Source organism: Otolemur garnettii, unplaced genomic scaffold (assembly GCF_000181295.1).
Source record: "Otolemur garnettii isolate 467f Iridium unplaced genomic scaffold, OtoGar3 scaffold00020, whole genome shotgun sequence".
Lineage (NCBI taxonomy): Eukaryota > Metazoa > Chordata > Mammalia > Primates > Galagidae > Otolemur > Otolemur garnettii.
Window position 1 is genome coordinate 25,347,968 of NW_003852415.1, and position 12,475 is coordinate 25,360,442.

General features: G+C 54.4%; 1 protein-coding gene across 1 annotated transcript in view; it reads right to left on the reverse strand.

The window, feature by feature from the left end:
• The window catches only part of CCDC85C (coiled-coil domain containing 85C), an 83,901-nt gene that overhangs the window by 17,760 nt on the left and 53,666 nt on the right, over positions 1-12,475 (reverse strand). The window contains exon 2 of the mRNA XM_003787033.3: positions 4,405-4,478. Coding sequence (XP_003787081.1) covers positions 4,405-4,478 — 74 coding nt within the window. The remainder of the gene's footprint in view (positions 1-4,404; positions 4,479-12,475) is intronic.

The window sequence follows — 12,475 nt, forward strand, 5'->3', positions numbered from 1 at the left end:
CCCCCCTTAGGTGTATGTGGCTGGTGCCTTAGCCACTTGAGCCACAGGCGCCGAGCCTTTTTTTTTTTTGATGGACATATTTATTAAAAGATAGTGTCATTGTTGTTTGGTGGGCTGGGTTGGATTCAAACCCGCCACCTTAGGTGTACGTGGCTGGCGCCTTAGCCGATTGAGCTATAGGCGCCAAGCCAATCATAGATTTCTAACCTCCAGTACTGTGGGCAATAAGTCTCTATTGTTTAAGCCCCGGCCCCTGCCCCCAGGTTGTAGAACTCTGGTATGACAGCCCTAGCAGACTAACACATCTACATCAAGAAACTCTCTTCTATTTGGGTCTCAGTTTCCTCATCTGTCTCCAGTATAAACCCTGGGCCACTCTCAGCAGCTCTGCAGGACATGACAGGACAGAGGAGAGGTGTACAGGGGTGAGGAGGAAGGGGTAGGCTGGGGCCTCCAGAGAGAGAAAAAGAGAGAGAGAACACTACCAGGGCGTCTTTGCTCTTTTGTAAAGCTGGCTTCTTGGCACACAATGGAGGCGTCATTTATCAGCCCAGCAGGGGAGTGAACTGGAGGCCCCAGCGTCAATTACAACCGCCCCCACCCCAGTATGGCTGGGCACAGAGAATCCACAGGAAAAATAATAACGTGTATGGAGTCTTGAGATGAATCATCGTGGAGGAAGCAGCTGTGTTGATGAAATTTTAAAGCCAACATGTGAAGGAAAATACGAATTGCAATACAGTAGTTCAGTCTGTGAACATGCTGGCACATTTTTAATTAAAGCTATTTTGGAGTTAAATAGAGGCCATGGTAAGGAGGGGAGTAGTAGAGCGTGGGAATCCCGAGAAGCACTCTGCCCTCCCTCCCTAAGCCCTTGTCACCTTTCCTTATCATAAGAATAACATTCTTCTCTCCTGCTTTTCACAAATAGAAGATTCCCTGCTTTGTGCAGAGCTGGGGGTTTCTGTACAATTTGATTTTGCTGACAAGATTTAAATGCCAGGATCATAAAATCTCACACACCAGAACCCATGAGACTGAGGACAGCCTCCTACTCATAGCCACAATCTCTTTGTTCAAGATTCCCAAATGTAGTCATCCAGCCATCCAGCCATCTCTTGATTACCTCCAAAAATGGCACCCTCACTACCTCACCAAGTAGCCCTCCCTTGGTTAAGCAGAACTTCCTTATTTAGAGCAAGAAGAAGTAAGTCCCCTCTTGGCCTATAGGGGACTGATAGGGGAGCAGCACGGGCTCCCCAAGGCACATCCACCCAATTCAGTTGTGCCAAACTCTAGAGAAACAGATATGATAGCAGCCTAGGGACCAAGAGATCTCAGAGCAAGTACTAGGCCACCTAAGGGTAGTCAGGGAGGGCTGTGGGCAGGTGAGCAGCCAGAAGGCAGACTAAGAAAACCCAATCTTCCCTGGGCCCTCCTAGAATGTGACTACTACTCTCACTGTGGGCCGAACCCTACCACGAGCTATCCCACCTTCTGGCATCCTCTGGCAGCCCTTCTGTGCACACAAGTCTTAATGGCTAGGACAAGAGCAGAACTGGACCACAAGCCCCTTGCAGGCAGGCCCCTGCCTGGTTACCCCACATTCCCAGGGTCATGCACACAGTAGGTGGTCAATTACAGTTAGAGTGTGTGTATGCATCTTGTAGATGTGTGCCCATTTTGTAGATGAGCCAACACAGACCTGGGGAGAGAGAGTGGCTTGGGGATCCTCATAGAGCTGGTGGCTCAGGAAACCCTGAGCATGCCAGGGAGGGCTCCTCTCGCACTATCTCTCCATCTCTCTTCCTTCCACCTACATGCCCTCTGGTAACAGGGCCACAATCCCAAAGACTTCTCTGGCTCTATGGATGCCACTAGTTCCTGGTGCCTTTGCTAACAGTGAAGTTCAGGAGCAGCCCCTCTGTTGCAGTGTGGGAACAGAGGCAGGAGGGCATACAAGGTACCATAAAGCTACTCCTTTCTGGGGTGCTGAGTACAGCCCTGATACCACCCCTGCCGAGAGACCTGAGCAAGACCCCTACTTGCTACAGAGTCCATACTAAAGAAGACACTAGGGATGGGACCTGGGTGTCCTCCCCCCACAATACACAACTATACACATGTGCTCACTTAGCTTCCATAAGAGCAGCTCAGTTTCACAAGACTTGGTATGGGAAGAAAGCAACTTTCTACTAAAGAAATAAAACATGCTGAGCACTTCTGCGCTGGGTGGTCTAAGCCCCACACACCCTTGTCATATCTAGCAATGTATACGCAAAAGCAGGGTGCTGTCCTTAAATCCTAGTCTAACCACCCAAAGATAGCAAGCCTGGGGCTGGATCCAGGTGACAGCCAGCATCTGCCCAGCTGATGAGAGTCTGGTGCCCATACCAGATCGGCCTGGCCTAGGCAAGGGTGTAGGGGGGGTGAGGATGAGTGGACAGAATCCTGCTGCTGCCTCCAGGGGACAGGGCAGAGCAGTGCTGCAGAGGCAGGGGCCTGGGCAGAGCCACATTCCAGGCTCAGTCTCCCATCAACCCCCTCCTCCCACAGACAGGCAAGGACCAGAGGACACAGCTACAGTGCATGAAGGGGCATCTCTTGGTGAGAACAGGGGTGCCCTGAAAGAAAAGTGGGAGGAAGGGCTGCCTGCCCCACAGCTAGCACAGGCATGTTTCCCACCAGTCGATGGTCAGGGTCACAGAACTGGGGCATGTCTTCCCAATAGGATGATGAGACCCAGGACAGCAGGGGCCAAGGGGTCAAGGACACACCACCTATTCTTGTGAAAAGAAGACCAGGCAGTGGTCTCCAGTAAGACTGTGGAAGGGACTTCCTGTGGAAAGTATATGGCAAATAGCACCCCATATTCAGAGCTTGAGCTCTCAACCTGCTCCTCCATGGGAACAATGAAACATCAGGATAGATAAGGAGGCCAGTGACCCGGAGGGCCCGAGGTCTGGCCTCCAGAACATAATCCTGGCTTTATTCTGCAGAGCAGCCACCCACCTCCCAGGAGCTAGCCCTGCCCCGCCCCGGCCCCACTCACTGGGTGGGAGCCTGCTCCAAAGCAAAGGCCTCTGCACCTCCACCAATATTCCTGGGGTCACCTCTGCCTGCAGCTTCCAAAGCCCACCTGATACCCTTATAAGCAACCACAACCACCCTGTCAGGCTTGCATGGAGGATCTGCATCTAGGGAGGCCACCCCAAAGCCAGGTGAGACCACAGCCATCCTGCCCTGTCCAGCCCTGCAGAGCCAGTGCATCGTTGGGCCAAAGCCCTCCTGCCACACAGCACCTCACATTACTGTATAACATTACACCAGCAGCCATGCCATGCAGTGCCTGGCTGTGCACATGGGTGTATGTGGCAGTCATGGGAGTGGAGGAGAGTGAAACAGAAGCCAAATGAAGGACATGCGCCCTGCTAAGTCCCACTAGGCTGTGGGAACTGTCCCTGCAGCCCATGCAGGAATAAGGTGCGGGGATGACCACAGCAGGGGATGTACTCTGCTCAGGGCTGTGACCCTTCCACCAGCCACCTGGTATACAGAGAGGGTACCCCTCCTGAGCAGGGCAGTCGGCACCAAGCCCAGTTGGTCACCTAGCAACGGGGCAAGGCAGCTGAGCCATCCCTGGGGTTGGTTCCCAGAGAAACGCTTCGGGCATCTCAGGCAAGCAAGGATAGCAGGAAGGGTAGGCTGGGATTAAGCCAGGGATGGATGGTACGTGGGGTCGAAGGCTGGAGGCCTCAGCCAAGCCAGTTAGGCCCATCCTCCCCTCACTAGCCCTCATACTAGCTCCCACCCACATCAGGGAAGTCCCTTGTCCCAGGAGTCACAGCTCCCCTGCATACCCCAGCCACACTCATGAGGCACAGCCACTGCTCATCTGCAGCTCACACCTCACACTCCATCTGCAACCTGCCATGCCCCTGCTGACCAGCTCTGCACAGGGGTTGCAGCCTCATCTGTCTGCCAGGCCTGGGAGGGAGGAGGAGGAGACCCTTGCCCAGAGAGGAACCAGCCAGCAAGTCTGACATGGCAGAGATGGGGAGGTTTCCACATGAGTCTGCCCACCTCTCCTGCCTGGATTTGCCTATCTGCTAGAGGGGCAAAGTAGTCCATTTCTTCATCTCCTATGTATTATCTACCATCCCTGGGACAAGCCTAGCACCAGCCCCTAAGTTGCTCGTGGACTGCTGAGGGCGGTCCACCGAGGGGGAAGGGTGGGCCAGAAGGAAGCCCCAGAGGTATGAGAGGCTGGATTAGGTCTGTGACCCCAGCTTTCCAGAAGGGGATTCGGGTGGCAATGGGTACAGATGTAAGGGCATGGGCCCTACAGGAAGGGAGCCTTGGGTAAGCTGGGGCTAGTCTGGGCAGCGCCCACAGCTGGCCTACCTGTGCGAGGAGCTTGTCACCCTCCAGCAGCTTCACTTTGGTCTCCAGCTGCCTGATGTACGTGGACGAGGGATCTGGAAGGACATGAGAGGAAGGGGCACGTTAGCCTCTAGCTGACTTGGGCTCCAGAGGACAGAGCCCACCCCCTGCCCCACCCCTTCATGTCTGTGGCCTCTGAGTGGGTTTTCTGGATCTGGAGAAAGGTATAAAGGGGCTCTCTAAATTGCCCATCCTGGAGGCAACTCCTTCAGCTTCTGAGATGCTTCAGGCCCAAGAAACGCTCTCATAGCCACTCAGCCCACTCCAGGGTCCAGGGTTCAGAGAGTACCCTCCCATACACAGTGAGGAAACTGAGGCTCCCAAGCATGCCAAGCCAGCAGCACTCTTTACACCTGCAAACAGGTGAGCTGATCACACCCCAGGAACTGCTCACAGGCACATACCACAGGTCAGGCAGGAGTCAGGGCAGGCCAGAACTACAGCCAGATATTCTCATGGACTTCCCAGTCACATGGCCCCATTTTCTTAAGCAGGCCCAGGGGAGGTTAAACAGACCATCCTGGACATACAGACCACCTCTGCAGGGTGAAATCTACCCAGCCTCACTACACTGACCCAGCTCTTTGATGACATCAGAAAAATAGGTGAAATCTCACCTCCATCCAGCCACTTACAGTCCAGGGCCTGCCTCCCCACCTGGCAGGGAATCACTGTTGCAGAGGGTAGAGTGATGACCAGGTCACGCCCTGTCAGCCCAGGCCAGGATGAGGGGCAGTCTGCCTTAGTGGAGGCCAAGGGCAGCACAGGGCAGAAAGGCTGGGGGCAGGAGGGACCCACAGACAGGGCAGGAGGGGCAACAAGGCCTGTCCCAACCCCCCTGCAAGCCAGATAGTATGGGATACCTCCTAGGGAGCCACAAAGCCATGGGTAGGGACAGACCATCATGTATATGGCCAGAAGTCCATATCACAGGTTCCAGCCCTGGCCATGTCCACCCCAACCACTGGTCACTGTGTCCAAGGGACACAACCATGCCCCAACAGGACACAGGGTCTTTCCAGACTCATAAGGCTGACCTTTGGTCTCAGAAGGAACCACACATCAGACCCTTCTACCTAAGCCCCGCATTACCACCTCAAAAAGCCCACAGACTTTTAACATGCCTGGGTAGGCAAAGGGGGCTCAGGTGCTGCTGGGGATGAGCCAGGACCTCCAAGCCACCTGGGAGTAAGGAAGCATCTGTCTACCCCTAGCACACCATCAGCAAGACCCTTGAGGAGGATACAGGCCCCAGCCCAGCATTTGGCCCAGCCACAGGCAGGAATGCGGCTGCTCTGAGCCAGCCTGGCCCCAGTCACCACTGAAGAACTGCACAAACCAGACCCTCCCTCCTCCAGTCCAAGCACAGTCACCTCTCAGGAATGTGGAGACTTCTAGGGAGGAGAGAAGGGTGGTTCCCTAGCCAAGAAGGCCCACCCCTGCCCTCAGGGTTACCACAGCACCCCCTCAGGCCTTACTACACCTGGCTCTAACCAAACAAGGTTCAAAGAGGCCCAGTAACTTGTTCCAGCACATTTCAAGGGAGTGGGGAGATGGGATTTGACCCCATAGACCTCAGAACCTCTGACCTCTGCTCAGAACCTGTGTGCCATGCCCTGAAAGCTGTAAGAGGGGCACTGGCTGGTCCTTACCACAGCTCCCTCAGAGCTGCCCCAGGTCCCTCCCTCCCTGGCCTCAGCAGAGTCAGGAGTCAGCGCTCTTTCAACACTGACAGGCAATTGCCATGCCAGCTCAGGCAAACGGACTGAGAGAAAAAGGCCTCAGTGTTCAGGGTGCACTGGGCCCTTAGGAGCACAAGGAGACAAGGCACAGCTTGGGATCCCCAAACCTTCTATCCTGCTCTCATTCGTAGAAGAATTCTCTGGAATATCAGCTAAAAGCAGAGACCTGGTAAACTCTTCCAGCTCCCTCATCCTTACTCAGTGAAGACAAGAAGACCCCAATGACTACCTGAGCCTAGGTGGGGCAGGAAGGGCCCAGTGCCCCATGTGGGACAAGTGGCATCCCTGCATCTGGTACCAGGTAGAAGCCTTATAAAGAACAGGCAGCCACTGTCCCCATGTCCCAGAGGAGGCAGCCAGAAGAACAAAGGTCCCCACTCGCTAGTGGGTAAGCCTTCTGGTCCCTCTCCCCACTACCCAGTCTACCCCTGGAGGTCAGTCCCCAGGACCCTACATTTTTGGCTACCCTGGGAGGAGCCGGCAGCCCCCAGCCTTGGAAAGGAACCAGCACAGCCTCATGGGGAGAAGCCACTCTCAGTCAGACCTCAGCTGGCTCTGCTACAGCCCCATCACCAGTGTGGGTATAGCCCCGAGCCTGAGAGGGACTAATCTGCTGTGTGTGACTCATGGCCCAAGAAGGGCAGTCGCTTGGCCTCTGCCCTTTACTGCCACAGAACCATTCAGAAGGTGGCATGCTGCCCACCCATCTCCCCTGCCATCCCTGGTAGCAAAGGGCTCCTAGCATATCCCTTCCCAGACAGACCACAGTCTGAAGTGGGAACCCATGCCTCAGCACCCTCCCTGGGGCCCTGCTCCTGCCTACGCAGGCCATGCCCCCAGATACAGCCAGGTCAAGCACCACCTCCCAGGATGGCAGTGAGGACCATGATGGGCCAGTGCCAGGAAAAAGGATGCAGGCCAAACCACAAGTCACCAGCAACAACCCACCCCATGGCTAGCACCTAACCTCAGCGTCCACAGGCCACTGGGCCGCTCCATCAGGCCACCTGAGGGTACAGACCAAGGAGCTGCCCTCACTAAGCCAATCATTAGAGTTTACCCCAAACCCCAAGTGGCTATATAGAACAAAACACACTTCAGACCACCAGGGTTTATTGTTTTGTTTTAGGATTTTTTTTTAACTTCAAAAGAACAATGTAATAGTCTTAAAAATATTTTAGACCATCCAGTAATTCCAACAAAATCTATCCTAAAGAATTAATTCTAATTATGAAAAACACAGACAGTTATCATGGCCAAAACTGGAAATAACTATCTGTCCAACAATAGCAGAGGATTCTACCCTGTCATCACTAAAATGATGTTTAGAAAGAGCCTCTCTCCTAAACAATATGCAATACACTTAAAATGCCAGTAGAAAGGATGGGACACAAAATTATGTGGATAATGGCTGCTATGTTTAAAAATATGTGTGCATTGAAATGAATTCAGGAAAGAAGTACATAGAAACACTGACAGTGATACTGCTCAAACAAGGGAATGAGTGATTTTTTTTAAAAGTCTATTAACACAATTTCTTATTAATTTTCAGATAATCTTACTTCTAGAGAAGAGGGAAACCCTTATTTCAGGGGGTGGGTGAAAAAGGAGAATGGATTACACTATTACATCTTCCCATCACACAGCCACTCACTGAAGTCACTGGTATTTTAAATCCACCAGTCCTGACCCAACCCAACACCCAGCTCCCCTAACCAGGCTCTCCATGTGGCCAGGGACCAAGTGCCAGGCATCCTATTACCCCTGGTCAGGAGTAAGCTCCCTACAGAGAGGTAGACCCTCAGGGGGGAAGGGAGGCTGGAAAACAGAAGACCCCAGGAGGGGCCTGGCACCCTGGGAGGACCGTCCTTCCCAGCAGCCTTGCAACTCGTGATCCGGCTGAGCGCCTGAGAGCCCCAGCCTCTTGCAGACAAGCGTGTAATTAAATTAATCCCAGGGTTTACAGTAATAAGGACTGGAGCCACCGGGGAGGGAAACATCATTTCCCGGCTTAGCTGCTCCTGGGCAAAACAAGGGAGGTGACCACAAAGGGATCTTGGGCAGGCTAAGGTGCCCCTATGGATGCTCCCCAGACCCCTCCAGGGGCCCACACTTCTGCCTGAGGGAAAGGGTTTCCCCTGAAACATTCTTATATCCAGGAGCCAGACATTAGCACCTGCCTCACCCCTCCCTATGGATCCTTCACTCCCCAGGGAGCGGGGAAGCCGTGTAGCCCACAGTGCACAGGAGCCCCACAGCCAATGTCCACCAGGCTCTCCCCACTGGCATTGTCCTGGCTCCCTCCTAAGAACCCTGAATGATACCCTGTTACTACCAGGCTACCAGGCCTTCTCAGAAGCCATAGGGCAGGGCTGGGTCCCATCACCCCACCCCACCCCCCTATCTCCCTATCTGGTTTTCCTGATAAGATCATGTTGCACCCAGCATCTCTATGTCTAGACTGTAGGAACTGGGGGGACAAAAGCTATGTCCAGTGACTTCTGTAAACCACCCTCCCCCTGCCACCACCTAGCACAGCACCCTGTACACAGTAGGACCTCAGAAAGAGTCTGTAGCCCTAATACAAGCTCGTTCTACAGGAGCTCTCAGCTACCAGCACCTGTAGGAGCACCTAACACCCTGCAACCAGTGGGGAATGGGGAGAAGAGATGCCAGACAAGGACCTGCAGAGGCCACAGGAGGCAGAACATCCAGGCCCTGGGTACATGCTTCTCAGACCTGACCTGACAGCACCTGGGCCATTGCAGCCACCGCTCCCTAGCTCCCAGGACCCAGCATCTCAGGCTGGGTGCCTTGGAAGCTGGCAAGGGACCAGAGTGCAGTTCAAGTGGGCTCTGTAGGGTGTTTGGGTGGAAAGCCCAGGAAGCCCTGGGAGAGGAGTGAAGAAGTGAGGCAGGGGAGGGGAAAAGCCCATGGAAAGGGCTCTGGGGGCTCACCATGGGGTGCTGTTGTCCAGCACAGCACACCCAGAGGGTGAGCAGGAGGAGCTCCCAGGCAGAGCTGCAATAGCCAGCAGGGGAAGCCACAGTGGACTAAAAGATGGCAAGTGCCCTGGGATCTAGGTTCACAGTGTCCACTACAGAGCAGAAGAAAGTGTGGCGTATCCTTTCTCCACAGAAGAAGGAGGAGGCTGGTGGCTGCAGTGACACCAAGGGCTGCCTCTCCAGCTGCGCCGCCCCCCCCCATCCCCACCAGCCCCACCTCCCTTCCAGCCCCCTACAGCAGGGCTTCCCTGCTCTTGTCACAGGCAGGCTTGTGGCAGATCATTAGCAGAAGATGTAGCCACACCAGGCCTCAGGCCTCATCCTTGGGGGCTCCCTGAGATAGATAGCTGACATTTCCACTGCACTTGGCTGATGAGATCCCCTTCTCCTTCCACTTCATTAAGAGGGGTCGGCTGCAGCCTCAGGGCAGAAGGGCCTCATTAAACACAAGCCCCCTCTTTGTGGCTTCCTTCCCTCTCTGGCCTCAGAGGATGAAAGTAGCCCCTGCGAGCTCTCTTTCCCCTGAGTTGGTTTCTCATTTCTCCATCTTCCTCCTCCCACCCCTAGAACTTACCCTGGCAGGGGCAGATGCAGTGCCTGCCCACACCTGGTGTTAAGCACACAACAGAAAGCCTATGTACGGGACACCCAAGACGTCTCACACTGGCACAAACCCTGCATGCGCGCGCGCGCGACACACACACACGCACACAGAGTACATCCTAGAAATCAGGCAGTGCAGGTCTGAGAGGCACTTCCCAGTCCCCCACCCCCATGGAGCCCCCTTAGCCTCTTCTGTGTCTCTTGTTTCTCTCGGGACATGGTGACACTGCCCTCCCTGACATGTGCAAAGTGTTTCTCTCACAGGTAAGTTTACACCATTTACCCACAAGGTGCAGACATCCACAGAACCACAAAACAAGGCAAGGCCAGGATAAAAGGCTCCAGTGCTCTTTCCACCACCAACTGCAGGAAGCTCCAAGCATCAGGGACACAGACTTAGGCACGGTCCCCCAGAGAGACCCATTAAGAACCACACATACAGCTCGGCGCCTGTGGCTCAAGCGGCTAAGGCGCCAGCCACATACACCTAAGGTAGCGGGTTCGAATCCCCAGCCCGGGCCCGCCAAACAACAATGATGTCTGCAACCAAAAAATGGCCAGGCGTTGTGGCGGGCACCTGTAGTCCCAGCTACTTGGGAGCCTGAGGCAGGAGACTCGCTTGAGCCCAGGAGTTGGAGGTTGCTGTGAGCGGGATGCCATGGCACTCTACCCAGGGGGTTAGCTTGAGGCTCCGTCTCAAAAAAAAAAACAAAGAACCACACATACTTCCTGAGTACCGCCCGTGTGCCTTATACACATTAGTCCTCACCACCCATCACCATGAGGCAGGTGATCAGACACCCAGTTTGCAAATGAAGAACCTGAGGCTCCAGGAGGGAAAGTGGCAGCTGCACACCAGGAAGCAGCAGAGCAGAGACTCCCTGGCAGGCTCCAGGGTACAGCTGCCAGCCTCCTCTTCCCAGGCAGCCTCACCCACTCCTGGCTCAGTTTCCCCCTGTGGTGCCCTGTGCTTGATGCCTGGGCAGCCATGGCCTGCATGCCAGGCTCGGAGGTGCATACTCCTGGCTGCCCTCTGCATGAGAACTTCCAGGTCTCCTCTGCAAGGCCCAGGACACTCTGCTGCATGGGTTCACTAACGTGCACTCCTGCGCTGATCAAGCAGGGCCTGGAGACAGATGGTCCTGTCTTCTCAAAGGACTTGAAGGATATTGCAACTCCAGGCCTGCTTACTCCCCAGACCCAGCATTGCTAACAGACAAATTCCAAAGGATGGAATTCTTACAGAGCAGATAAGAGTCCCCAAATCCAGCACTCAAAATGAGCATCATTACTTTCATAACAGTCCACACAATCAGTGGGTTGGTGAGCTCCCCAGCACTGGAAGAGAGAAAGCAGAGAGAGGTTGCATGGTCTCTGCTTGGGCAAACTCTGCTATACAGAAGCCTCTGATGGTTCTCAATATGGCTGTGAGGAGGGCACGGGAAGCCTCTTACCTACCTCAGCACCACATGAGCTAATTCTGCTCTCCTCCAGTCATCATGGGAGGGTCGATCACGTGGGCAGCAGAACCCTGTCTTACAGAGGAGAAAGAGGATGCTCAGAGTAGACAGAGGACCCTTGGCCACTGGAGAAGCTGCAGGAATAACTTTGTCTACTGAAGGGCAAAGAGTGGAGGGAAGAGGTGCAGCTGCAGGTAAGGGAGCAGAGAGCCAAGTGCTGCCCAGGAGAAATCGGGGTTCCTTCCTGAAGGAGGTGGCACTAGAGCTGACCACTGAAGAGCAAACAGGACTCAGAGAGGCAGACGGTGCAGGTGGGGGGAGATGGAAGGCAGGTCTGAGCTGGGGGCACAGCTGGAACAAAGGCAAGGATGTGGGGCTGTGGCTGGTGCAGATGCACCGTGCTGGTTTCCCTCAGCATTAGGGGCTGTGCCAGTCCCGGCTTCCTCCTAGCAGACACCACAGCACCGGAAGGTACAGAGTGAATGTGAAACAGGCATTGTTTGTTGATGAGATAAGAAGACTGAGAGGGGTATATTAGGACTTCCCATGAGGATAAGTCTCAACAGTGGCAGCATCGAGCCAGGGAGGCTGGGGTACTGGGCACCACAGGGTGAGAGTGCAGGGTGGTACAGGCCAGGACAGCACTGACTTCCAGCATCTCACATCCACTCAGGGCACAGAGAAGAAAATGGTCTTTTCTGTTCATACACCCCAATTTTAGTGAGCACATCCCAAGTTCCAGCATGCACGGAGCAAAGCCCCATCGCTCCAAACCCACACACCAAGCAGATGATGAGGTGCAGCCTGTCACTGCTAGCACTATTCAATGAACAAGGAGCCAGAGATTCAGAGAGGCTAAGCAGCAAGCCCAAGGTTACACAGTGAAAATGCTACAGGACTGGGATTTGAACTGGATCTCTCTAGGGCCAGGGCTCTTTCCATATACCTTGATGCTTCCCCACCAGCCATGGGTGCCCAGCATGATGACCCTGGGCCTCTCAGAATGTCATCACCATGGTCATCAGGGCTGCTCTTTCTTTGCTTTGACCTGTCAAAAAGGCACAAGAACTTGCACCCATACCCCTGACAGAGAGACCAAAGTTCAGAGGAGTCTAGTAACCACCCAGTCACAGAGCTCAAAACAGGACTGAAATTTGAAGAAAGTGTGTGTTTCCCATTCCCAGGGGTTCTAGAACACCTACTGAAGCAGAGGGGCAGAAGA